The 27871-nt window shown below is 36.4% G+C and overlaps 2 protein-coding genes across 2 annotated transcripts in view; one reads left to right on the top strand and one right to left on the bottom strand.

Annotated features, from left to right (window-relative positions):
* Positions 1-27871, top strand: part of MACROD2 (mono-ADP ribosylhydrolase 2) — a gene marked incomplete at its 3' end in the record, with an annotated part of 1963559 nt that overhangs the window by 314372 nt on the left and 1621316 nt on the right.
* On the bottom strand, positions 34-2113 carry FLRT3 (fibronectin leucine rich transmembrane protein 3). The gene has a single exon (XM_082670828.1). It carries the CDS (start codon positions 2078-2080, stop codon positions 131-133), a length of 1950 nt encoding a protein of 649 aa, XP_082526954.1. The 5' UTR covers positions 2081-2113; the 3' UTR covers positions 34-130.

Here is a 27871-nt window from a genome sequence, read left to right as displayed (position 1 = left end):
ATGGCAAATGTACAGTACATTGCTTTTCTCAGTCTCTTTTTCCAGTGTTTTACAGTAGAACAGGGTTCCTACCATCACCTCCCTTAGGTTTAAAAAAACCGAAACACGGTATGCTGCGAGTCCTCCAGCATCATGAGTGTGAGTGATCTGAGTCTGGAATACCACTGTCTCTGTAGCTTCGGTTACTACTGCTTTCACTGTGATTGTTTTTGTACAGATTCATTCCGTTAGGAGGAAATATGGTGTGTATTACAAATTCCTCCTTTGACATGGGTTCATTGCTTATCGGTAACATCTGAAAAGAAGTCTCCCTGATTTCCAGGATGGAGTTGTCCTTCTTGGTGCCAGCTTCCGCATAGTCATCCTTTCTTCTCTTCCCTTTGCTGTACGCACAGTTCCTTGAGAAGAGTGATCCATTCCTATGAACATACCAGCACACTAAAGCGAGAAGGGCGATGGTCACCAGGGCCACGGCCCCACCAATGATGGCAGCCAATGGTAAATTGGGGTTTTTGTAAGGTTCTTTCTCTTGCTCTCGATTAAGGGTGGTTGTAGGGTTGTACATTCGAAGGGGTGCGGTTTCAGTCTCAATACAAACAGGAGTTTCATCAAATAGGTAGAGGTTACTGGTTTCCATGGGAACCATGCAGACTCGATAGGGTGAATCAGGCTCCAGGGCTGTGACCAAGTATTCACTGCGTTCTCCTGTTACAATTGTTTCCGTTATAGATCCAAACGCTGGGCTGTGACCCAGTTTGAGCCAGCTGAGTCTTAAAGCAGTCATAGGTAGGACAAGTTTCCAAGAGATATGAATTGTGTCAGAGGTGACAGCTTTCACAGTAATGATAATTGTTTTTCTTGCTGGATTCCCCGTGGTTCGCTGATCCTTAGTGAGTTTGGGGTTCTTCATGTCTGGTTGTTTGGTCACTGGAGCTGGCCACTGTCCTTGAGCAGGATGCACTGTGTTGGGTGTTGCAGTGGTTGTCTGAATGGTGCTTACAACTGCGCTGTCCTTACAATCAAACAGTTCCACATTGAGGTCCTTGATAGCCATTCCCCGAACCTTTTCGGGGGCTTGGCACATGAGTCCACGCACATTGACCTTCACAGGTAGTGATTGTAACCAGTCACGCACCCATTTCATCTTGCACCCACAATACCACGGATTGTTGCGAAGAATCAATTGGGTTATGTTGTCCAAATCATCAAAGATACCCTGAGGTAAATTACTTAGGTTGTTATTGGACATATCAAGTCGATACAGCTGCCTTAGATAAGAAAAAGCATTTGGGGGCACCCGATTGATATGGTTATCTTGAAGATAAAGCTTCCTCAGGTTTGTGCCTGGGAGGTTTACTGGTGCAGCAGTCAGGGAATTCCGTACCAGTGACAGTTCCGTTAAGTTGACTAGGTTGAAGAAAACTTTATCACCTAAACCGTGGTTGTTCAGCAGGTTTCCATCCAAAACCAGGCGTTTTAGGCTAGTGAGACCTTGAAGAGATGGTGATGAGATGGTGGATATGCGATTATCATCCAAGCGGAGTTCTTCTATAGTCCTGGGCAAACCCCAGGGGATTGTGCTAAGATGATTACGGGACAGGAAAAGCAGCCGGAGATAGTTACTGTCTCGGAATGCCCCCTCTTCAATGCTAACAGCTGAGACGGAGTTATCATCTAAATGTAATTCTTCCAGATAGGGGATTTTTGAAAGTGAATCATAAGTGATAGTCCTTATATTATTTTCTTGCAGATGTAACTCTTTTACGTACTTTGGTAGGTTGGTAGGAAATTCATCTAAACTGTTGTGATATAGGTATATTCTTTCTACTTTCAGCAAGTTTTTCAAATCTGAAGGAATCCCAGCATTATTTATTTGGTTGTTCTGAAGGTAGAGAGTTGTAGCATCCTCTGGTATTCCTGTTGGAATGGATGTCAGAAAGCGATCATTACAGTAAATGAAACCGGCATCACAGCGGCACACAGATGGACAGGATTTAGCCATAACTGATAATGGTGCCACCTGGAGGAACAGCCCAATTTTAGCCCCGATGAGGAAGATGCTCCAGGCTGGGCTGATCATGGTCAGCAGTGTTGAGGTCTTTACACAAGGTAGTTTCAGAGCCCTAAAATGGAGTGAGTTAAAAAAAAAAAGACAGAAAACCATCAGGCCAGCGTATTTAAAATGGTATTTGAAATAGATATGGAAACTGCAACATCTATAATCACTTTTATTAGTTAATTTTTTTTTTTTGGCATGCTTAGGTTTTATTGCTAGCTAACAACGAACACAATCACATAATCTTTTTACTTTAAATGTTTCTGGTATTAAGTATTATGTCCCAAATCTATCTGACTTTGAAATGTTAAATATAATTAGTTTTATTGAATATTCTAAAGCATTTTCATAATACTTTATATCAGTTTTGTAGCCAGTCATTGACCAAGCTAGTCAGATTTCTAATTTTTTCTTAATATTCATAATGAATTGACACATATGAATATGATTTGTTATATTTAAAGATAATAATGTTACTGTTCTTAACGAAAATTTTATATCTGCTTTCTATTACGTAGACTGCACAACTGTAGAATTTGTAGTCAAAAAAATCTATTCTCTTACTATTCAGGAATAGTTACAAATCTCTTGAGATCCTGAATCCCAGTAAAGCCAAGTGTTTGCTTTGATTATTAATGTTATTTTTCTTTGATTATTAATATTAAACATGTGAGATAGGTATTTCTAGCAAGAAAATCAGAAGGAATCTTTTTCATTTACTTTAGGGAAGGAAAGATATACAGCTAATACATCTAGCTAATCTAAGTGGAAAATTCCATTTCATGTTAAGCTAGCTCTTTCTTTCTCCCATTTTATTGTATGTTTTGTACTACATGGTTTAATGGCTTTATGAACATTTTTCATTACATTCTATCTCATAACATGTTTTCACAATGCATTTATCTTTCTTCAAGTTCTAATCTAAAATATTATTCAACATTCTCCATGGCTGGAGAATTATAGATTTGTACTGATCTATTGTGTGATATAATTTCTTCAGCACCTTTAGGTATTAATTAGCCTTTATAATTTCAGGCATGAAGATAAAAGACTTTAATATTTTTCCTACCTTATTGAACGATGTGGGTAAATTTTGCGTGAGTGAAAATCCAATGCGCATATATTATTTTCCTGGTGAGGGGCTGGGACTTATAAACTCTTGTTTAGTCCTTGGAAATATTCTTCACTGTTTATTCAAGTAATCCTATGCCGCACACACCTCCAGATCAGGCTTGCTGTTGTCAATGAACATTCCAGCTGCGGTTCAGCATGGTGGGCAAGCTTATTAAAGTGGGGACCAGAAACAATTCAGTTTCCTGTTACTATGTAGAACACATGGTTTCCTATGTTTTTTTTTTTTTCCTTTCTTATAGAGTTTCTGTGTGAAGGTTCCTTTTGTGTAGCTTAATTCCCTTAGTGGAAACTGCTCTCTTTGAAATTCTTATTGGCTCTTCTGTGCAATGTGGTCAGAGATAGTAACTTCAGATCCTCATGAAGAAAGCCATTCATGATGCTAAGACCTGTATAGTAATAGGTTTTCAGGCAGTTACCCCCCACCTTTATTCCCATCCAGAATTATCCAAGTATAAACTTTGTACAGTAGCTACATCCTGAGGTGTGATTACCTGCTGTGAAATAGCTATTTCCAGCTTTTGCTTCTTGCTGCTTTCTCAGAATAGCTGGTGCAGTCACAGGTTATGAAAGAACAGGTATTCTTTCAAGAGGTAAAAAAAAACTTAATTCAAATATTCTTCATGGGGAAAAAAAAAGGAAGCATACTAGATTTCCTTTATGTTTCTGTTCCTTGAAATACACTGGGTCTGAGCATCTCCTGTGAAAGTAAAATGTTTTAATGAACTATTAACAATGAACATTAACACACTAGAGAAATTTCCTAGAAATTTAACTTCACTTCTTTCTTTAAGCAACACATCTTTCATCATAGTAGTTGTTGCAAAGGGATAAGATGACCTCTTTGTCTTTTACTTCCCATTTATATAAATAAAGTGGAAGCCAAAGTTGAGATTGTCACCAAATAGATAACTTCTATTGTTAACTGACTGTTCAACAAATCAGAAGCAAAGCTTCATTCAAGAGGCAGTAAGCCCCTTCCATGGATTTTGAATTCAGGTCAGACCAGTCTTTAAAAATTCACTTTTAAATCTTAGATAGAAAATGATAAAATGTTTAAAAAGAAAACAAGTACACATCAAAGAGGTGAACAAAGACATAACAAGGATTTTTGACAGAAATGCCATGGTAACATTTTAGACATTTCTGAACATAGTTTTACAAAGTCATACAATCTACAATTTAAAGAGTTGAAAAGGGTTTGCTTTAGAAGCAAATCTTTTGATTTGCCCAGTGCCCTGTTTAATTCTTCCTGCAGGCCTCAATTTTCCCAATTGCAGAATGTGGACACTATGACCTTCCTCCTTAGAGGTGTTTTTAAGGGCTAGTTGATGATCTTGAAACTCAAGTTACTCAGGTATTGTTGGCCAAAAGGCAGCACAGAAGTTCAAGTCATAGTATTTTTTTCAGGAGAATACAATTTTTAGCAAACTGAACTTGAGAAACTGTATTTGGGACAGAAAGGAAGCTATTTCAATGTCTCCTTGTAATGATCGTTAGGAAAGCATATCAAAAGCTGACAAGGCATTTCTCTCTAGGTTCAGACAGGAACATGCCAATCTCCAATGACTGTCTTTTTCACTTCTGAAAGGGCTTAAGGCTTTACCAAAGAGACTCAAGATTTTAATGATGACTGCTTTGTTCATTATCTAATATGCATGACAATTTTTGGGGGTGGGCAGGGGAGGTGGGTAGGATCAGTATCTGTTATGCAAAGTCACCCACTCAGGGGCTTTCTATACAAGTAGGGTTCATTAAGGTATCATGGAAATATTTGACCCTGAAAGTAGAAGCAATTTGCTTCTCCCCCAGTAATTACCTAGCATCCAACAAGGATAGCATCTGTTCCAGAATTCAAACACTACTGAAAGTGAATGTTAAATAAGGCCAAAATTTGTGTTTCTGGTTCTCTTTGAAAGTTTGATTTCTTTTAGTTTGTCACCAGATATCAGCACTAATAGACTGCATTAACAGAAGAAAACTGAAAAAAAATTACAGATACATTTAATTTATTATTTAGGCAACTTGAAATCAAAATAGCAGTTAGCAGATGGATAAAGTAGTCTCTAGTGAATATTGCAAAGTGCCCACAAAGGAAAGTTTAAGTGATTTATTGTTTAATGTGAGGTTTTACAGTGATGCCTTTAGGGTTTTGCTCATCATTGTTGAATTTCAGTGGAGTATTTTCTTGAAGACTGTTACTTTCTTGGTATGTGAAAATGGAAAAGCAAGCTGTGAAGTTATAATTACAATTTTACCTTAAAAAGTATCTTCTGTAAATGTTTTCTAAGCTTGAAAATTATTCAACATATAAAGTAATTGGGTAAATTTAAGAAAAAATTTAAAGCAATTTAAAAAACAGTTACTTTTGTTGAACTGCATTAAAAACTAATCAAAACCATTATAAAAATCACAGGTGAGAACCTGCTTAAAATGTTGCCAATAGCTGGCCATTTCTCATACACCAGGACATACTCTAAAATTGAAAAGATTAATCTGACGAATGGGAATTTAAAAATCGTCGGTCAGCCTAGAGTCTGTGCAAGGTGATGATCATAATGATAACCAGAGCTAAAGCTTGTAGCTGAGCTGTAAGTATTTCACCAATTCAAGCTCCAAGAATATGTATTGATTTTCACATTTTTAGCCCAGAGAAAGAAAAAATATTCTAAATTGGTGTGAAAAGAAGGAAGATTAATTTGTTTATTTTTCTGTTTTACATTTGTGAAACTGCTTCCTCTGCTCTATTTGATATGCAAACTCACATTGCCATTAATACAATAGTGGTAATAATGTGGGATTAACAGAAAGCCTGAAATCTCATTAAATTCTTGGAAAATGCCATTCTTTTCTCCCCAGACTGCGTTAAAACAAAAGGCAAAAATATAAAGCATGTTTCTCTGGAGAGAAGGATACTCTTTGAAAAATGAAGCTTCCTTCACAAGTTCTTACTCCCTTTACTTAAGCTCAAACAGTTCAATGTATGCTTGATTGTGTTTTATATCTTATATTTTATATCTTCTCCTGACTTTTTATATTTAAAACCTATAGTGCTACAGAGTTTTGTTTTATTTTGCATATTAGAGGCCGTAATGGTCTCTCCATCTAAAATAGGTGATCCTGCCCCCATGCTTACACTTCCCTCTTTCCAAGCTGGCTCTACATATTCACGCACATAAAGACATTGTAGTTGAATGTGACTGATGAAAAGAAAAATGATCCCCACTGGCATGGACACTGTGGCCTGGTTTCCACAACATTGACTTCAGAGCCTTTATGTCTGCATAGGCTTGAAAGAGGCCATTACTTCTGAACAAAAAGGAATCGATCTTTTAGAAAAATATTGTTAATGGGGTAACTTGGGGGGAAACATAAATGGAGCCCTGGTTATTTAAAGGAATGTTTAAATTTTTTTTTAAATTGTATCATTGCTTCAGTATATAGCATGTAGAACTGTAGCAAAAAGAAGAAAAACATAATCGCCTCACTGGTAAATCAGATTTTTAATATGGATTTTCCTATTCAGTTTATCTTTATAAATAAAAATTGTGGATTTTTAAAAATGCATTTATAATGTAATCACATCTGCAAGAAGCCTCCAATTGATTTCCATGATATACTTAAAAGAATGTGAATAGATAAAGATGCTATCATTTTGAGATAGTTTAAGAAAACTAACATAATTGAAGAAGTTGTATCTGAATAGAAAACTGGTATTTAAATAAAGTCAAGAACTTGAGGTAATCTACAAGTTTATATGAGTCCTTCTTTGCTACTACAATATTTTGGAGGTGGGAATGTTTGAGATGACAAGGTATTTCTTATGCTTTGAACACCTAGATTAAGATTATATGTTGATAGTGCTAACTTCCTAAATCCTTTATTTGCTCCCTTTGATTTAAATGGACTTTGATTTGAAATCATTGCTCATTTAAAAAAAATCTTAAATCGAGTATAGAGTTTTGAGTTTTCGTTTCTTTTTAATGCTTTGCCTCACATCAGGTTCTCTTAACTCTCTGGGAAACTTTTAAAAATATTAAATCTAAAAGTAGAAAGGCATGTAGAACTCTTAATCGAAGTTAATTGCATTATTATTTTGAGTAAAACCTTGAGATGGAAGAAAACGTATGCTTACTCAAATTTATCCAAGTCTGTGAATATTTCTAGGTAAACTGGAATTTATACAATCATAATTTGGAGTATTAGGAAAGTAATTTATTCATGAAGGTTTAAATTGCTGCTAGAAAGCTCAACAAAATGATCAACCTATGAATGCTAAGTCTTTGTAATGACAAATGATATTTCAAATAAACTACGTGGATGGTTAAACTGAAAAACTGGAGTACATCAGGTTAGTTGATAGTGACAGCAAAATGCTTTCTAAGCAGCCTGTCTGGTAGTTAAATTTTCCACGATCATCAGATTTCAGGAAAGTTCCAATTCTTTTGTTTAATGCCAGGCAAGCAGAAGGACCTCTAACTCTCCTCTTGAGAGTCATGAAGTCTGAAGGGTTTGCTGAGAGGCAGAGAAGCAAGTGTGCCTTTCCTTACGTAGTTTTATCCAGACTATTTTCTGGCCTGTAAGGTTTGTTTCATTTATGCAAATAGGGGATGAAAGTTCCAAAGCAAAGTATTTTTACTTTCTCCTTTTATGTTACTGGTTCTTTTCCCCAATAGGTTTGTGATAAATGAATCTAATTCTGCTTCATTTGTTTTGGCTTATAAAGTTAAACTGAGCATCCTTAAAACAAAAAGGCAAACTGGGATGTTATCTTTCATCATATTGAAGGCTGCTTCCTTTATGATATTAAGCCAGACTAAATGAGTTAGAAAACCATGGCTTATAAGAATGAATAAGATATTAATTTAGGGGTTGGTAAAGGTGAGCAGTAGAGAGCTTGGGGCAGGGGACAAGCTTTAAGTTTGCATTGACTTTTAAGCAATTGCAATTAAAACTATGCTTATCTTTGTTAAACCACATTTTCCCACTGCAAACTTGAAATGCCTTTTTCAGTGTTGTTAGTACAATTTGGTTGATACGCTTTAAATTTCTAATATTCAAGTTTCCATACTCTAGTAGAACAAATATTTGGGTCTACTGTGTGCCAAGCACTGGGCTGGATGATAACATCCATAATCATAAAAAACACCTTGTTTTTTTCATGTCAGAGTTGAGTATTGTTGATTTAAACCAAATGAAGAGGAAGAAAATCATCAACACATAAACTGATCAATCCACAGTCCAGTGGCACACTTTGAAAATGGTGTTTAACCAAATGTGGTCTCTGGGTTTTCTTTTCAAAGTTGCCACGGTAACTTGTGCACGTGAAAAGTGAAAGAATAAAGAACAAAAGCTGTCATTGTCTCATCAAGAGAGAGCAATTTCTCCTTTCTCTCATTTAAGCAGACTAATACCTGGAGAGAGCTTTTTATACATTCCTGACACTTGATTTGGGGGCTAGGAAAAGAGATTATGCATATGTTAAACAAATGAAACTTTAGCTGCTGCTTAGATTACATTTCGTTCTTTTTTACTTAAAATCTGTTTTCTCTGGTGTTCTTGTCAACAGACAAGTCAAAGTCCTGAAACCTGCTGTCCTATGCAATATAAACATGGCTTTCAGACTGTTTTTTAGTGTGATGGTTTACCAAATTTCACGATGTTGATCTGCATTCTGAAACTGGAAAATGCTTTCTGAAATGTATATTCCTATTTCGGTTCTTAAGCGGCAGAAGGCTTTTTCCAGAAGACATTTATTTACAAACCATCTTCTTGATGGAAATTTGTTTGTTGACTTGTGATAAGTTTTTGAAATGGTGGAATGTTAGAAAGAGTCGAGAAAAGGCCCTTTTAATGCTCTGAAGAGAAAAAGGCACTTTGGAGAATTAATACTGCTTAGAGATTTACTGTAGAGTTTTTGCCCGCTGGGGGGTGGTACACTCTACCAGAACACTGCTTTCAGAAGCCCTAAGTCAGATGTTGGCTGCTGCCAGCCAGTTTTCCTCTGGTTTAATTACAACAAAGCCTCCCGTTGAGAAGAACAGTAAAGGCCTCTGGGGCAAAAGGTGGGGGTAGGAGGCAAGGGGGACTGAGGAGAAAAGGAGGGAAGAAGTTACAGGCTTTGAAAAATTTACTGAATCTTATTTCCCTCGTTGACTTCATTTATAGTGGTCTTCATTTGACTGTCAACAATTATTTATAATACTATTAAAATAAACTGGTTGAATAAAAGAATATTTAAGGGGGTTTAATCAAAATTTTTAAGTTAGTCTTGGATCTTGGCATTAAACACATTCTTTGTTATGTAGCCCACCCACCTTAAAAATAGGGGGAAAAGTTAAGATCCACTGAAATGGCAGTTTTAAACCAATTTTTTTTTCTAATGACCAGATTTAATTTAATGTTGGTATGAACATTTGGCATATCTAGAATAAAAGCATAAAGAAGCATTCATATGACATTAATACAAGGCAAGTTCTCTGCTACTGATTTTTGTAGGGTTTAAAATTGTTCAAAATAATTCAGAAAGAAGAGGAAGCCCTAGTGTGTGTGGCCAAGAAAAGCAGAGACAAATCTCTCTGCAGTGCACTTGCATGTTTAAAGATGAAAATTGTATTTTGCATCTGGAGACACTGAGTGTTCATTAGGGTCTTGTGTCCCTAGGCAGGAGGTGCTGAATGTAATTGGAGTTTCTATTTGATTGGGCAATATAGTCTAGAGAAGAAACTGGGGTAAAGATAATTAATAGCTTGCTAACAAAGTCTGACAGCCACAAGATTTCAACCAAATTTATTTCACACCGCTTCATTTAGCTCTGAAAAAGTTTCGATGGAATTGGAGGCTCCTTAATTAACACTTGAAAGCAAAAGAAACATACCTTCTATTTTACTGCCACATTCAGTTATGACAAATTTTCTTACTGTTTTTCTTCTTTTTGTAAAAACTTTACTTGCTGCCCAGTTATATATTCCACAAACGTTAATGTTTAGGAAGTGTTTAATTGGGCATTTTGAACCTAACCATAATTGAGTTAAAATGGGGGGAGGAATGAAAAGCCCAATTCATAACTGATAGTATTATACAGCCTAATTAATAACTGATAGTATTATACACAATATTAATGAATTCATTATGTTTATTCATTCAATAATATCTTTTCTGATCCTTGGACTAGATATATTTTTGGCAGTGCTCTATTTAAAAAAGAAATTAGACGTGCTTTTCCTACTTAAAATACATGCAATCATGTTTTTGTAACGCTGTTTTTTATTTCAGGCTAATATACGTATGTATTTGTGTATGTGTGTGTATATGTTGTGTATACACACACATATATCTGCAAACTAAGTGGCATATCTCTGATTTAATCTTCTTATAGATTAAAACCTGGCATATTATCATTAATATTGGTAGTAGCGGTAATATTAATATTTTGTAGTACTTTTAAAAGGTTCATTTCTTTCTTTACTCATTTCAAGAGAGATGGGTATCTGTCATATGTCACTTTGGGGCAGACATAAGTGGTCCTATCTGAAAACAGACAAATTCATTCTTTATGTTTATGCTGGTCAGGATATTCCTATGTTGTCGGGGATAAATGAAAGGCATTGCTACAGCTGAAGCACTTTTCTAGTGGCTTTATTCATGTTGTTTCCTGCTATAACGAAGGAACATATGTGTGCATTTTAGAGCAGATAGATTTATTAAGAAAATTTAAAATAGTTAATTGTTAAAACCATTGGAGAATTTGGTCCCATGATTGGCACATATCAAGGCTTTTAAAAAATCTTTTAAATTCTCAATAAATAAATAACAATCAAACCCCCAGATATTGAGAAAATATAGGCCTGTTGTACTTTTTACCTCTATGCAACCATTTTCTTTCAGATCTAATTCACTGAAAAAAAATTTTCTTGAGAAGATACATTTAACTACTTTTGGAAAGCTTTGTTGTATAAAAATATTTCTTTCAATATAAGATTTTCCCATTATAAGTTGCAAGTGAATGGATACTCTGCATATCCCACTTGATGAGGGCTCTACTCGTTTTTTTACCCCCTGCCACACTGAAATCCCTGCATACATCAGGCTTAACTTCCAGGCTGAGCTTTGTTAGTTTTTCTGAGTAGACTTTGCCAATTACTATGCTAGTCACATACTACATTTGCCCAAGCAATGGATTTTTGGGGATATGGTTTGTAAGAGAGTCTCCCCCTCCTCGGAGTTGAGTTCACTGGTTGAGATTTGCAAGCCTGAAATGCTTGAAGCAGCTCTGGCAGGATAGCAGTGCAAGCTTTAAAATCTAGGTGTAGCTGTTAATCCTTCCAGAGGCACATAAGTCTCCAGGAGTAGCTGGGCTAGCTGTGAGCAAGATGTATGCTTTTCATGTACTGCGTACTTATGGGCTGAGGGATTATTGATTTTCTTTCACAGTTGTAAAAGCAGCAATTGGTGATCATACCACACATACAGTACACACCAAGTTAGCAAGACCTTTCGCTTTCCTCTCTGTGAAAAAATCTGCCTCGTACTCTTTAACATCTAACATTTAACTTTCCAACTTAATGTTTTCTATAAGGCTCTTTTCAAATAGCAATGACACGAGACAGAAAATAGCCATTTATCATTAGTTTTTTTTTAATGAAAGAAAGGTTTCAAGAAACTTCTTGCATTTGGCTGTAACAGTCCAATTTTTCCTTGCTGGCTTGCACGCACATACATTGCTCGTCCTGGTGACAGAGCAAACGTTCGTATTTGGATGCCTCATGATACCAAGTCATTTCTTTCTAGAGAGTAAAACCAAGCAAACTTTCTGGGACAATCATAAGGAAAAACATGGGAAACACTTACCGGGAAGGCGAGAAAAAGCAATCCCATATGTTCTGCCGCTCTAGCTGTAATTCCACTGCCTGGGAATTGGAGTAATAACCCTCCCCCTCTGCCCAGCTCGGCGTCCAGTCCACACAAAGCCAACGGCAGCTGCAGGCTGAGCTGGTCCTGTTCAGATCACGCCTCCACTGAGGAGCGAGCAAGGGACAGCATTTCAGTTTACTGCACAGCCCACCTCCAAGTCTGAAGTTAAAGCTTCACCTCGCAGTGGTTGAAGAAGGGGGTGATGTCATAGATGGGCAGGACTTCGCCAAGCTCTCGTTCAGTGAGGTAACTGGGTGATCAGACAGATGAGCTTTGCCATCGCTAGAGGGAGTGAGAGCAGCCAGAATGAGGCGCTCTGCCTGCCGAGGCCAGGATGCCATTCAGTTGGTAGGCAGCCCTTTGGAATCGCAACCTTTTCTGAAGTTTACTACAACAGGGGAGTGGTAGGAAGCTTATAAAAAATACAAGACGGTTAGAAGGCTATTTATAAGATTACAATAGAAAGACACTGGTTCTTTTTATTTTTAAGCCATCTGTATTAAAAAGAAGTTAAGCAAAATCATATTATTTTCATTTTTGACTAGTTACAATAATGTTATAATTGTGAAGGCTAGTAACCCCAGCAGTGAATATTTATTTGAGAAATGAACAGAAAGCAGCTTCAAATAAATAACTGATTTATTTAAGGGAAGGGAACAGGAATGCCAAAAGGTTAAAAAAAAAAAAAGGTAACCAGTTCTTTTTCCTGGAGGTAATAAGTTATTGTTTTATATGTATTTGTTTTAAGAAGTGAAAGTATTTTTCATATACTCCCACTATTTGTCCATCTTCTTTAGAACCTAGTAGATAGTAGGGTTTTGTATTTAAGGCATCCTCCCTAAAACAAAAAGGTTTTGAAAAATTAAATAGAGTATTTTCCTTTCTGATACGTTTTTGCTCTGAACATGAGTTGAGATACAAACATCTTAAGAAGAAAGAAACTGTTCAGGGGTAGTTTTGCTTGTATTTAAGTTATTGTATTTTAATTTATGTATATGAATAAACACTGGACAGTGGAAGACATAGACATTTATAGTGTCTGTGTCTAATCAGCAGAATTATAGACTTTATTTTCAATTATGATTTTCATAGACTGGTTTCTGCTATTCGGTCAACAAATGCTTTAGGCTCATAAGTTTTCCACTAAGTGCGTTTCACTTTTTAATATTATTGGGAAGAATTTTGCTTTTATATTTACCTGGAGGGCAATTTCCTTAAACTAATGTTATTTGTTTTATTCTTAGAGGTTCACAGCATTCTCCTTCCTACTTTTAAAAAGTTTCTGAGTGTTTCTGAAGGAGGCCAGCTAATTGTCTTTCCCAGGAGTATTTGATTATGGTCTCTTCATTAGCTTCATTTAGTTTATCTATTTACATGTTTCTCTGATAGCAGTTTGACCTTCTGAGTTCCTCTCCAAGAATGAATGATATCACAGTAGAAGGTGAACTCTTGATAAGAGGTATACTGACCCCTATTGTTCTATGATTGTACTTTTATTGGCCTCTGAGGGTGGACCCATTAAATACAGGAGTTTTAGAATTCTAACGTCTGTTGAAAAGCCAACTTCTTAGAAATGTTAGGTAGCAAAAGTTGAACTGAGATGCAGCTGCTGGAGTTTTGGAGGAAAGGGAGGTGGGACGAACAGATAATCTCTCAGTTAAAGGGTGGATTTTCTTCCTGTTACTGCAAAATAAACACATGGATTAAATTGTTTTATGAAAGCATTCTTTCTAGAAGCTATTTTCAGTTGGGAGTTGATTATATTTAAAAAGAACTTTTTGCCTGGCCAAATTCCTATGGGCTTATATCAATATTTAATCAGTTTTGTCTCCATTCAGGCAGACCTTAAACAGAAAAGAAAGATAAATGGACAATTTTGGTTATCAGTATCTAAAAGAAGGTATATTGGCCTGGGAGTTAGGAGTTCTGAGGTTTCCATTCCCTAGCCTGCCATGACTTCATATTATCTGCTCTGGGGTTTGGTTTCACCACATGGCAAATAAAGGCAGCAGGAACTTACCGAATGCCAATTATGTATTGTTGCTTTCTTTCTTTCTTTTTTTTTTTTTTTAAGTTGTGGATTAAAATATAGAAGAAGGCAAGAGATTATGAAAAATGTGATCTGTACTAGAGGTGCTAACTTTGGAGGCAAACTCTTGAGATAGCTCCTATCAGCCCACCCTGTCCAAAAATATATACTCTTTTGCTGCTTCCGTTTGTTTTTGTTTTTGTTCTTGTTTTTACTTCTTCCTCTTATCAACTGTCTGAAATTCTGCCAGTTGGAGGCGAACTTATAATAATATGTACATTTTTTTGCAATAAAATGGACCGCCTCTGAAAAGATTGAGTTACCCTGAGTTAATTCAGATTGCTTTCCTCCTTTGTTACCTAAGGGAGATTACCTACAATAAGGGGATGGCTGTCCTGGTAGGAGGGGAAGGAAGGCAGACAGTTTTCAGTGAGAAGCCCTTTAGGCTGTGATAGGAATGGGGGCCCTGATTCTTACAGCAGAGAGAACTCAGCTCTTAGTGGAGGAACCCACCTGTGTAGACTAATGTTTAAGAGCATGTCCTTCACAGTCTAGCATACCTGGGCTCCATCTTGGCTTTGCCACATGACTATAGACAAATTACTAAATATTTCTGAAATTGTTAGCTCAGTACCTGACTCATAGTAAGTACCAAAGGAATGGTAACTGCCTCTATTAAGATGAGGGCATCTGAGCATTTGAAAAAAGGAGACATTAAGAAGTGGTAAAAGAATGCACAAAGGGAGGTCAGAGAGGACCAATGACAGATTTTTTCACACTCTTGTTGTTCAATAGCCAGGAAATGAGGGAGGAGGTAGGCAAATAGGATATTTTCTTGTTTAATTTTTTTTTTCTGTTGTCTTCATGCATTTCATGGTCCCATGTTCTCAGGATTTAGAACTTAGTTGAGTTCTAGTAGATGTTTTAGATTCAAAAGGCATTTGTCATTTTTTTTGCATTTTGCTCTGTTTTGTGGGCTAGCCTGTGAATCTAACACTGTACATGAGAAAATGCATTTCAGAGGGTAAAGAAGTGGCCGGAAAATGAACTCCACTAGCATATTCCAATTTTAAAATTCTAAGACCATCTAAACTGGCCATATCGAAGAACTTTGTGTTTTTCTGTTTTTGTGAGAGGGTAAGAGATGTTCCCTGATGGAGGACAGGGTGGGTTGGATTTGGAATCAGGTTTCCCAGGCTTTACTATTTACTTGTGTATCCAAGTGAAAACAACAACCACCACTAAACCTCTTTTATAAACAATTCCCAGCTGAAATGGAACAATTTAAATGAGGTCTTCCAACCTGCCTAAACTTAAGCTTCCTCATTCACTCATTCATTGTACACAAATTTGTTAAAACTTCCCTGTAAAAGAAGCTGGTAGGACTAGATGACCCCCAGACCACCTCCAACTATGATATTGGAAATTTAATCTTAGAAAGTATTAAAGTTCTCTTAGGTTTTAGAAAGACACATCCTTGATGATTTTTCTTCCCCTCACCACTCTTCCTGAGAATAAAGTCTTCAAAGTTGTCTGATAAACAAACCAACCAACAAAATCAGCTCAGGCTTTTGGTATATTAAATGCCTTGGGCTTATTATCAGTTGAGAATTTTTTGGTTGCAAGTGATTGAAAGCTCAAGCCTTACTATCTGATCAACAATTGGAAATCTGTTGGTTCATGTAACTGAGAAGTTCAAATGTATGGTCTGGCTGGCTTCAGGTAAAGCTTAATACAGTGGCTTAAAGTATGTCAACAAAGAAGTTTCTCTCTGGCTCTGGGTTTTCCAGTGTTGGCAAAGGAGTGTTGGCAGTCTCCTTAGATCATGGACAATGGATCCTTGGCAGCTCCAGGCTTTTCCCTTAGGCAGTGACAGTTCCATGTATCACATTCCCACATTGCAGTGTTCAGGGGAAGAGAGGTCACCTCCAGAAGCTCCTACACATGCACAGATGTATGATTCACTCTTTCTCATTTGTTTAATCTTGATCACATGCTCATTCCTGAACCTATTGCAGGAAGATGGGGAGATACATTGGTGAGCTTAAGCCCCCTGTAAGAGCTGTAGGTAGGGTCAACCCCATTCAGACACACGGCTGAGAGTGGAGGCCAGGGTATGATCTGAAGGAAAATTGGACACTGTTAGTTTGAGAAGGAAGGAACGGATGCTGGAGATTAGCTCATTTTTAGAGGATTTGGCATGCTGAAACTTGGGCATGTTTTATAAATTTATAAACTTGAAGCTGCTCTTTTTATTTTCTTTCTTTTTTTTTTTAAGCCAAAGTTTTGTTTAAATTGCCAAAACATCTTTAAAAGATTTTTGTATTTGTGGACCCTCTCAAGTCTTGCCTAGTTTTTTCTGTCAACAGGTAGTGATGCAAGTTAGGGCACATCAATACTACATCTTAACGTGAACCTCTGGGATGTTAATAAAATATATAGAGAGTACATATTCAGCTATCTGTAATTCTGTGAAGTCAGGCCAGATGCTTAATGCACCAGTTAGAAACTGTACCACTTCTTTCTGGACAATTCCAAAGGGTGTTGGAGAGATAATTAGATTATAGCAGGTCATGGATGCCTTAGAATACTGAATGGTTTTAAAAATGCTATATTAAACTGCTCTTCTGTTCTGATATTTGCCTTTTATTAGTCAACACTTAAAACGTACCTAAAAATAATCACATATCCCTTTTAAGTATATTTCCAAAACATACTGCAGTGGAGTGAGATCTGTCATTACAGGACTTGAGACAGAAATCAAAGAGAAAAAATCAGGTGGTTATTTCCCTGCCTGCTTGTCTGCCCACCCTCTGATACACCCTTATTTTCCCCAGCATCCAAGTTAGACTCTTTTTACACTTTCAGGATTGGGATAAAGATGATTTTTTAAAAACTGAGAAAAAAGCACCCCTTTGGCCTCCCAGGAAAGAGAGGAGAAATTGTGGTTCAGAACAGGGTTAGTACCTGGCCACAACTGATGGGCTGAGACAGCTGGCTAGTGCAAAATGGAAAGCCTGCTGATCCCTACTTTCTAACCTTTTCTCTGCTTTCATGTCTGGCCATGCAGATGATGCATGATCCAACTCCAGCTGATGTAGGCTGTGTCCTTGACCCCTTCCCACTCCCTAATGCCCTGTCACCCTTCTCACTTTGTTTTAAAATGCAAAAAGAGACTTTTAAAATGGACCTTGGAAAAAGCAAACTTAGAGCAAGCAGAGAGTGAATTCTCCCTCTGATAGATACTCTGTGTGTGGCCCTGGGAAAAGAACTTCAGTTCTCTGAGCCTCAGTTCTCTCATTTATGAAGATGGAGACATGGGACCCACCTCGTTTTGCTATTATGGACTTCAGTAAAGTGGTGCATTGTAAGAGCTCATTAAATCTGAGAAAGCACTTACCAAGACAAAGCTAAAACTTGTAGATAGTTGCTTTTTATCTTCATAGTGATGAGTAGGGCCAGGATCATTTCAAAAGGCACAATCCACTAATGTTAAATTAAGCTATGTGTTTTAACAGTTTATCTTTGGAAATGAAGCAATTTGAGAAACGCTTCTGCTTACTGTCCTGGATGCTCAGACCTTGAGATAACAGTATCTAAGGCTTGTTCTGAGACTTAATTACAAATCAAAGGACAAATTCCTTATTCTTGAAAATGATTAGTATAAAGCATAGCTTTGGAGGAATGGCTTACAGTTATTAAGAGCAGATCAATATATGTCTGATCATTGAGATATGTATTTACTAGATATCATACAAGTGGATTGCTCCAAAGCTACATGATTCTATCTGCATAGCTTGCTGTTAATCTCAGCCAAAGCTGTCGTCACTTGCAAACCATCTTATTGTTTCACTGTTTCTGGAGTATTGGTGCTAATTTTAGGTACACAAATAGACTTTCTGAGAGGAAGATTTCCTGAAATTGTTGTCAGATTTATCTTATTTCCAAACCAGCTCTGTATTCTCCTTGTATTTGAGATTACCTCTTTTAGGATTGCTATTTCAGTGCAGTCCAGATTACTTAGGTACATTAACATGTTTAATGTTGAAAGAAACATGTTTAAATTAGAATCAAAAACTGTTTTATATTATATCTGCTTATAAATGACTATGGAAACTGTCCCTCATTGGTACTTCTGGGAGAAGCAGATGTACTAAAATTAGTACTTTTCCCTTAAAAACTGGCATGTATTGATTATCATCTGCAAGATTTTTTAAGGGATAAAGTATTATCGATTGATTAGATTTGGACTAAGCGAATGTTTCACAATACCATCTAGTCCAAATAAAAATAGTTAAAAATTATCATGGGAAATTCTTTAAAATATAAATCTATTTAAATTTCCTGACCGTGATTTATGACAAATATGTTATAGATAGATTAAAATATGTCTGTAGTCCCCTCTGCTTCACTTCCTTCATATTCTAAGTGATTAACTGTAAATTTGGGGAATTTAAAAGCATTTTATAATTCTTTCATTAGTTAAACTTTTGTTCCTTTTGTTTGATATTTAAAATGTATTAGTGCTACAAATTTACAAATACTTCACTAGGTTTCATATGTGTTTAAAAATTAAGATCTAGACTTGACAAGTTTTATTAAAAGAGCACAAATATTGCCAATATTTATTTATGTTTTAATGAGCTTTTATTCTTAATAATTTGTTTTTTTAAATGAGGATAGAATTGAAATATGATTAACAAAGTGTTACTTTTAAAAATGAGTAATTTTTGTTTGGGGGGAAGCTTTTTGGTAGTTTAATTCTCATGTTTACATAGAAGCAATACAGAAACTATTTGAGTCACTTCCCAAGCAGCTCCTCTTTGTTTCCTTTGCTAGCCCAGGGAACAGACTTGTCTCTCTGAAGTCCTCCCCTGCTTCCCTGGGGCAAGTCAGAAATAAGCTTATCAGATCACATCTTATTGACAAAGAGCAAAGCTTATTGGCTGACAAAAGAAGGGAAAAGAACAAGTAAAATGTAAATGACAGAGGTTTGTTGTCAAAAAATCCTAGGTTAACATTGTTTTTTAAATAAATTTTTTGGAAGTAGGGTTTACATCTTTTTATATTTGCTTGATTTTTACTTTAGAATTTTAAGTGCAGTAAAAGCTAAGAGTTTTATCTATATTTTGTAAACTGTAATTAAGTTATCAATATTATCATCATTATTGTTGTTGGCATTGCTGTTATTACTTGTTCCTTGTAAGCAAATCTTTCTATCTTATCTTTGAAAGAAGTTAGAGAAAATTATGTTGCATCTTATTTGTTTCCAGTGTAGTTTTCTAAAAGAAAGTAGACATGACTTTCAGATAGAAAGTAGACGTAGCTTTCTGGCAGGAAGTAGAAATATTATAAATATTGAAATAAATTATTATAAATGTTAAGTAATTATAAAGATGTTTTATATCATATTTATATCCTATATTCTTGACCAAACAAAAATAATCTTAAGGAACTTTTAAATCATATTTATTTCTTGTCTTCTTGACCGAACAAAATAAAATATTACCATCTCCATTCTAATGCAGCTGATAATTTAATAATTGCATAGCAGGTGCAGGAACTTGTTCTGGGTACTCTGAAGATGATATTAAGGTATGTGCTATAAGTCTGGTCATGTTGACTCATTCACTGTTTTCCAAAGACTCTCTAACCAACCTTCTAAAGTTGCTCTATCCACTAATACATAGATTATAGGTGGGCCAAAACCATCTCGTGACAGCTAGGTACTGGCTCCTAAGCAATCCCAAAGAACAAAGAAACCTGACCTTAGTCCATGGTTGAGAAGGTCAGGAGCAATTTAAGCAGTGTACTCTGGGCTACAAAACTGTATTTGAAATGAGACTTACAGCAGTTAAAGAGGGAAAGTTTTTGAAGAGACATTAAGGAAAGAACCAAAGCTGCTAAAATAGCAACAATTTGAGAGGAAGAGAGAGCCACAGTAGGTGGATTTTGAAGTCTTTACCAGTTACTATGGTGGTAAGTGCAAGCAAGGAAGACAGAAGAAATTGAGAACATTCACGATGCATGTTCCCTTCATCCATCCTTGTCATGAATTTTGGGGAAGATTAGAAGAGGTTGCTGAATTACAGAGGCCAGTAAGGAAGAAAAGAGAAGTTCATAGATTTGAGCAAAGTAACAGTATCAATGTAATGAGACTAGTATTCCAATAATGGTGATATTAATGAAAAGACTGGTGGAAAGCTAAGTGTAGACCAAAATCCTAAAATTTGATGGCAGAGGAGGGGAAAGGTAGTCAAAAATGGAGATTCGTTACTAATTTGGGCTTTTAAGGACTATGACCTGACTCTTCTCGTACCATTCTTAGGCCCTTCCAGGAAACAGTGTTGAGGTTTTCCAAAAGCTTTTCGTCGTAAGTTTACAATAGAGTCCGTGGGATTCCCGAGTTATTGTCTGTTCTGCATCCAGGAATGTAATCCCTGGACGAGGAAGGGTCTTCTCTGTATGGAAAGGAAACCATCTACTTTAGGATGGTGAAAGCTGACACCTGCCGAGAAAGCTAAAATGACCTAACTAAGCCGTGCCCATTAAATGGGGGGGGGGGGTGCATGAGCCCACAAGTCACAGTAAATCATCCACATGTCCATTAGGAATATGGGGCAGCTCTCAGAGCCTTCTGGTTTGTATCCAGATTAACATCTAGTCTAACACTGTAATGTTAGTGGAGGCAATGGAGTCATCCAAAATATGCATCCAGAACAAACGTATAGGTCTTAGAACATGGAATAAAAGTACTGTGGCATTAAGGGTTCATTGTAATTTGTAACAGAAAGTACCTAAAAGAAAGCATTCAGAGAAAAGTTATACCAGTTCAGAATATGCCATCTACCATGTAATGTGCCAGAATCCTAACAGGCTTTTCTGTTTACACTTGGCCCTTCTGAACCTCATTCCTGCCTTTGACTTATCCTTTATGAACAACATCCTTCATTAGTAAACAAATGAACACATTTCTTCACTCATCAGTTAAAGAAAACCACTAATTGTCCTGTTAGTCTCAAGGATTGATTTTGGTGGAATTATGCCCCAATGGTATTTTTTCCCTCAGTATCTCTAATATGGGATACTTACAATCTTATTTAAAAACAAATGCATGTTGTTTGAGAGGAGACAAAATGACTCCAAATACTATGCTGTTAGGACCCAGTTATCCATGTCTTAATGGTAAGAAATGAATTGACCACTACTGCCTATTTTCATCAGACTTGTTGCAATCACCTGTTCCAATTCACTTTATAGTTTACAGCCATTAAATGACACTGTTAAGTTGTAGAAAGTTAGAAAAGAATGATAATAAGAGGAAAATAAAAATAGAGGCTTTAAGATTTTAATAACTTCTATCTATATGTAAACAAATTAAATTAGGAAAACATGTATTGTACATATTGCTTTTGTACTTATTATTATAACTTCTTTTCACTTAAGAAAATTGTGAACTTGTCTCTGCACTATCAAATGTGCCTGGATATCATCAGTCATAATGGGAGCCATTATACAGTATGCCATTGTTTGCAGAAATAGCAACCACCATGACTAGCCTGTCTTTCCCAGCATTTGCATGCTTTTCAATTTTTCCAGATTATAAGCAAGAGTATGAGGAAAATGTTTCCAATGAAATCTTTGTGCTCAAATTTATTAAGATAACTTCTTTGAGGTAAAATTGATGCTTCATAGAGCTGACACTTTTTAAATGAATTTGCTGTGATTACAAGATTGCCCTCCAGAAAGGATGTATTCTCCCACTCCCTGCACCCTCAACAACTTTGGGTAGTGCTCATCTTCATTTTAATAGGAGATAAATTTGGTCTTGATATTGTTTAAATTTGTATATGTAGAAGGAGCACATTTTCTTTCTTTTTGGGTGAGAGGGCATGTTCTTTTACTTCATTTCCTCCCTCCGTCCTCTTTTTTTTTTTTTTTTTTTGCTTTTTTGGGTAATTTTGTCTATGTCATCCATTTTTTTGAGAAGTCAAACACAGAGAAGTACAGAGAATAATGAAATAGAATATGCACCACCTAGAATTAACAGAGGTTAACATTTCATTTATTTTAATTATTTATTGCTTTAGATCCTTAATTCAAAACAGAATATAAGAATATTATAAAGTTGAAATATCCTTCATTTTCTCTCTCATCTACTTACCTCTTTCCTTCCCCAGAAGCATCCATCCACTGTGGCGAATTTGGTGCTGTGTTTTCAGTCTATGTTTTCTTATTTGTTTAATTAAAATTAGGGTCAGCTGTGAGCCCTAAAAACTTAAGAGTGACTTAACATGGAAGTTGATTTCCCACTTGTGAAAAAGTCCAGATAGGTAGTCCAGGGGGAGCATGGCCCTCCACACAGTCGGTGACCTGGGATTCTTCTAGTTTGTTGCCTTATAGTGGGTGGCTTTGATCTCATAATTCAAAATAGTGACATCCTCTTTCCACAAAGGACAGAAAAAGGAATTAAAAATACATTAGTATTAATAATTACCTACCTGTTATAAAAATTAACTTATTTTAATGATAATTATCATTAATAAACTGCAAACTTGCGTTCAGTTGTCCCTCTGTACAAATAAGACTACAAGGAACATTCTTTTACATATCTCCTCCTCTGCATGGGTGAGCTTCTCTGGCTTATGTACCTAGAAATGGAATTTCTGGGTCTTATGGTATGACTATAGGTATAGGTCACTATACTAGATACTGCAAAATTCTTCTCTTTGTTAGCGTTCTTTCAGCTGCAAATAACAGGCAATAGAGTTCAAAGTGGCTAAAATAAAGAAATTTATTACCTCACATACCAAGAAGTCCAGGGGTAGAGGTGGTCTAGACTTGGTTTATTCATTGACTCAATGGCTTGCTCTCCTCATGGTTACAAGGAATCAAATGCAGACAAAACAATGGCCAAAGTTATTGTATCTCTTTGTTTCTTTTGAAGGGCAGGGAAACTTTTCCTAGAAACTTCCTCCACCTGGCTTTCTTTCATATCTTATTGGCTAAAACTGAATCACACCCGAAGTTGATTACGTACAAGGTTAGATAAGACCATGATGACTACGTGGGGATAGGGCCAGTTTACCTCGAAGAATGTTATCAGGAGGAAGGAGATACCTGAACAAAATATGCTGTTAGGAAGGAAGATGGGGAAAGGTGGGTGACAAGTAGACAATAAGCAGTGTCTGCTGTATTCCTAAAGTAGCTGCTACATTCCCATCAGTAGTACACGAGTCCTTGATTGTCAGGGCTTTTGTTTGTTTTTGCCAATCTAATGAGCACAAAATAGTACTCTTTGTTGTATTCCTTGGCATTTGTCGGCTTCTGGTGGGTTGCATACCTTTTCAGACACTTAATAGGCCTTCTGGGTTTTCTCTTCTGTGAAATGCCTTATTTATGTTTCTTTGCCTTGATTTCTCCGGAGACATTTGCGTTTTTCTTATTGATTTGTAGCAATTAAAAAAATATATTCTGAATAATAATTATTTGTCTATAAAGTTGTGTTGGAGGTGCCTTCTGCCAATGTATGGCTTGTCTTTTAACTTTTAATTTAAAAAATAAGTTTTTGTAACTTAAAGGTTTGTACTTTTTGTGTCTAGTTCAAAGAATCATTTTCTACATTAAGGTCATATAAATATTATTCTATTCTTTTTCTTATTGAATTTTAATTGGTTAACAACCTTTTGTATACTGTATACTAGCAATTTTTAAAGTAATGTGAGGACTCTTCCACAGGATTTGTAAGATTAAAACTGCTTTTATGATGGTATTAAAATGTTATTTGCCTTTTTCACTCATTCTTTTATACACGTAAAGTGGAGTCTTAAAGAGGCTGCATGACCTGTGATACCGCAGCAAATTGGAAATGCCAAAGCAGAGATGGGGACCCAGTTATCTCTTCTTACATCAAACATTAAAATGATTTGCAGGACTGTAAACAGTGCTATTTTTCTGAATAAGACTTTTTGTTTGTTGGAATATAGCTTTTTTTCTCACAAAATATGCTATTTATATAAATGTATATTGGGTTATTCTTATTTTTAAATGAATTTATAAGTATTTTAAAAAGTTCTGTTTTAACCAGTAACATATTAAACATTGAAAAATATAATCCACATAAATAAAAGCTCTTTGGTGTACTCAACAATTTTTAAGGATATAAAGGAGTCCTGAAACCAAACGTTTGTGAAATGTTGCTGTATATGAACAGTAATTTTTCATTCAGAAATTCCCTTGCCTCATAGCTCGGTGTCAAAAATTAGAACATTTATTTCATTCTCCTTGGGAAAATATGATTTGGAAAACAGTTCTCTTCCCATATACATCAATGTATTAGTTAAAGATAATTAACTTGAATTATCTATAATTTTTATTATTCATCTACTGCAGTCATCCTTTAGCCCAATGGGTACCATAAAACAATAGAAAGAGCATAAGTTTTGATGTCAGACAGACCTGGCTTGGATCCCCAGCATGGACACTCTGTAGCTTAAGCTAGTAACTCAATCTGTCTGAACCTCAGTGTTGGGAGGGAGTAGTCCATCTGGTTGTGTGTCTTTCTCATTAGGAAGAGAGGAATGTGGCTGAGCAGGGCTTGGGGAAGCAGATCCTGACGGAGCTGCACTTCAGAAACAACAATTGGATCTTAATTAAGTGGAATGTTCTCCCACTGCTCAGTGTTGTGGTTAAGGGCATTAGCTTTGTAGCCAGACCTCCTGGTTCATTGCCCAGTTCTACTTGCTAACTGAGTTAATTAAATTGTGGATGAATTACTTTACCTGTGTGTGTTTTTGAATATCCCCATATATAAATTGGGAGTAATAATACTCTCTATACCAGAAGGGTTGTTGTGAGAATTAACTGAGATACAACGTCTAAAACCATTTTACAGTGTTGCCGCATGATAGATGCTTACCATTTCAGTTGTAGTCGCTCTATTAGTTTAAGTAATTATCTGTTGCCTCATAACAAACCACCCCGAAACTTAGTGCCCTTAAAATAAAACCAAAGATGTATTTTGTGCACAAATCTCAATAGTTACACATCATCTCTGCTCACATGGCATCAGCTGTGGTGGCTGACCTGGGGGCTGGAGGATCTACTTTCGAGTTGGTTGACTCACACAATTGATGCTGACTTCTTCTTAGAGCTCAGCCAGGGCTGTGTACTGGGTACCTCTGTACTCTCCAAGTTGGCCTCTTCACGGGTTGCTTAGGCTTCCTCATGGCATGATGGCTGGGTTCTAAGAGTGAACATCTCAAAAGAAACAGGGAGAAGTCCATCACATTTTTATAACTTGTCCTCGGTAGTCACTTACTTACGTTATTTCCATTAGTCACAAATCCATCCAGATTTAATAGGAGGGAACACAGACACCCACCTCTCCATGGGAGGAGTGTGAAAGTCACATTGTAAGAAGACTAAGAAGACCAGGAGATACTGTTGCAGTCATCTCTGAAGAATATAGTTTGCCGCAATAGGAGTCTACTGACCTATTAGATAACATAATATCCTTGGCATTCTTAATCACCAGCAGCAACAACCTCAACTCTGTGTATCAGAACCATCTTAGTGCTTTTTACAAAATGTAGATAGTGGGCAACTTTTCATTTCTTTTCAGTATTTTTCTCTATTTCTTGCCTTTTTTCAGTGTTGAGCACTTACTAATATAATTAAATATTTAAATGAGAGGATTAACAATTTTTACAGTGTATCTAGATAGTCTATATTCTACGAATATAGAATTTCTTAAAGAAGTTGAAAGTCTGTTTTACTCCTTCTTTCTCTGTTTGGTCATATTCCTAGTGGCAGTGACCTCTAGAATGAAAGAAAAGGAAGAAAGGAAATGATTCTACTCACAAATATTTCTAGGTTAAATGTTGGGTTCCTTAGGGCAAACCTCAGTCACCAAACGTAGCCCATAAAACCATGAAATGTGGTTCTCACTGCCTTATCCTTAGAACTGCGGGTTGCAGACAACTGATGAGCTGCTGGTGAACTTGGACAGAGAACAGTTTCTCTTCATCTGTCAGGAAAGGCAGGCACACAGTAAGTATGTGAGTACATTTGATATTGATAAGACTCATGCAAATGAATGTGCAAATAAGGCAGTGCTCTTGAGATTTTGGGAAATGGCCAAAGAGGCTGTTTTGTACCCCCCTAAGACTTTGGATCTGCCTCTGATCTCACACAAAGCCATCTCTTTTGCTTAAACGTGTCTTATTCTTAAAGATGCCAGGCTTAGTTCTTTGAAACATTTAACTTATCTTTGCAGCTGTAATATATTTCTTCCCTTCAAATGGCAAAATTGTTCACTTATTTCAGGTTTGAGGTGAAAGCAGAGTGAAATATGGAGGCAAAGGATCAGTTTCAAAGAAGAGCGATACTTTATAACAATTTAGTCTACTTTTAAGTGGCAAGTGTTGTTATATATATAGGAAATAGTAAAGTACATGGGAATAAACAGTGGACTGAATGTCACTCTGGGGACTTAAAAGGAGTTAAGGCAACTTCTCAAGTAGATTAATTTACTCCTGGGGATAGTTTACAAGATAGTAGATTTTTGGTTCAGTATAATTTTCATTTATTCAGCACATATTATGTTCCAGGTCCTCTTCTATGCACTTTACTTACTGATATTAATTTATTCAATTCTCTCAACACCTCTGTGAAGTAGTTAATACCATTATCCCCCAATTATAGCCTAGAACAAAGTGAAAACTTGCCCGAGATCACTATGTACAGCCATCAGGCTTCATACCCAGGCTGACTGGCTCTAGGATCCAAGCAATCCAAGTTTTTACCAACTGCTTCTTATTGCCTTGCAGATGAGTTGTGGCTTTTTGTTTTGTTTTGTTTTAAGTTATGGTGCTTGGAAATTTTGCATTAGATGATTTTAATTTTGCAGCAGTGCTTGGCAACTTTTGCATTAGATCAAGAGAATATAGTAGGTATCTGCAAGGGATTCTTTCAGAGTTCACATAAGAAAACCAAAGGCAAGGCAGATCTCAGAAAGGGAGATTAGGCAGTAACTTATTAAATTTCAGGCTCATTGCTCAACTTTCCTTGCATCTGGCAGTCAAGTCAAGTGTATTTAGAATCTGGGAGAGGGTTTGATACCCTGCACTGCTATTTGTAACAAGAACTTGGGTGAGTTACTTCATCTCTCCTGGGGATATTAACAGCTATCCCACCAGCCTCAAGGGGTTGTTGGAAAGAGCAAATGAATTATCATGGTTATAAATCCAGTTGCAAAATATAAAGTCCTCATTTACTGTTAGTTATTGTTATAATTAAGCATAATTTCTTTTAGAAAAGCATTTCAGAAATACCTACTTTGAAAATTACATTTTGTAGTTTGTCCCCGTGTTTGATACAGGTATGTCAACTGTTTAGCACGGTGCTTAGCTTATGGTCACACTCAGTAGAATCTACTAATCATTATTTAATTTCTAGAAGATGTCTTCAGATTGGGGAAGCAATAAAAGGAAAATATCTCCTGGACAGGACAGAAGCTGCTGAACAAAATCTGAAATATGGGTCTAAGAAGCCTTTCCTAGCTGGCAGGGGCTGTGTGATACTGAGGAGATTTAGGAAATTGAAGTCACATTGTCAGTGTTCAGTGATAATGATCCCTCTCATTTCTACTGTCTATTTATGTACTCATGTGCCAAGGCTGATCTATTCATGGTGGCCCTCTGAGGACCATTAAGTATTCTGAGGTCATATCCGGGTTTGAT

Source organism: Grampus griseus (genome assembly GCF_964374135.1).
Source record: "Grampus griseus genome assembly, chromosome: 14".
In the NCBI taxonomy this organism is placed as follows: domain Eukaryota; kingdom Metazoa; phylum Chordata; class Mammalia; order Artiodactyla; family Delphinidae; genus Grampus; species Grampus griseus.
Note: the sequence above shows the minus strand (reverse complement) of the source record. Positions and strands in the feature narration are given on the sequence as shown.

Excerpts from the sequence above, each read along its gene's own strand:
- FLRT3 (XM_082670828.1), bottom strand. The coding sequence starts at position 2,080 with ATGATCAGCCCAGCCTGGAGCATCTTCCTCATCGGGGCTAAAATTGGG.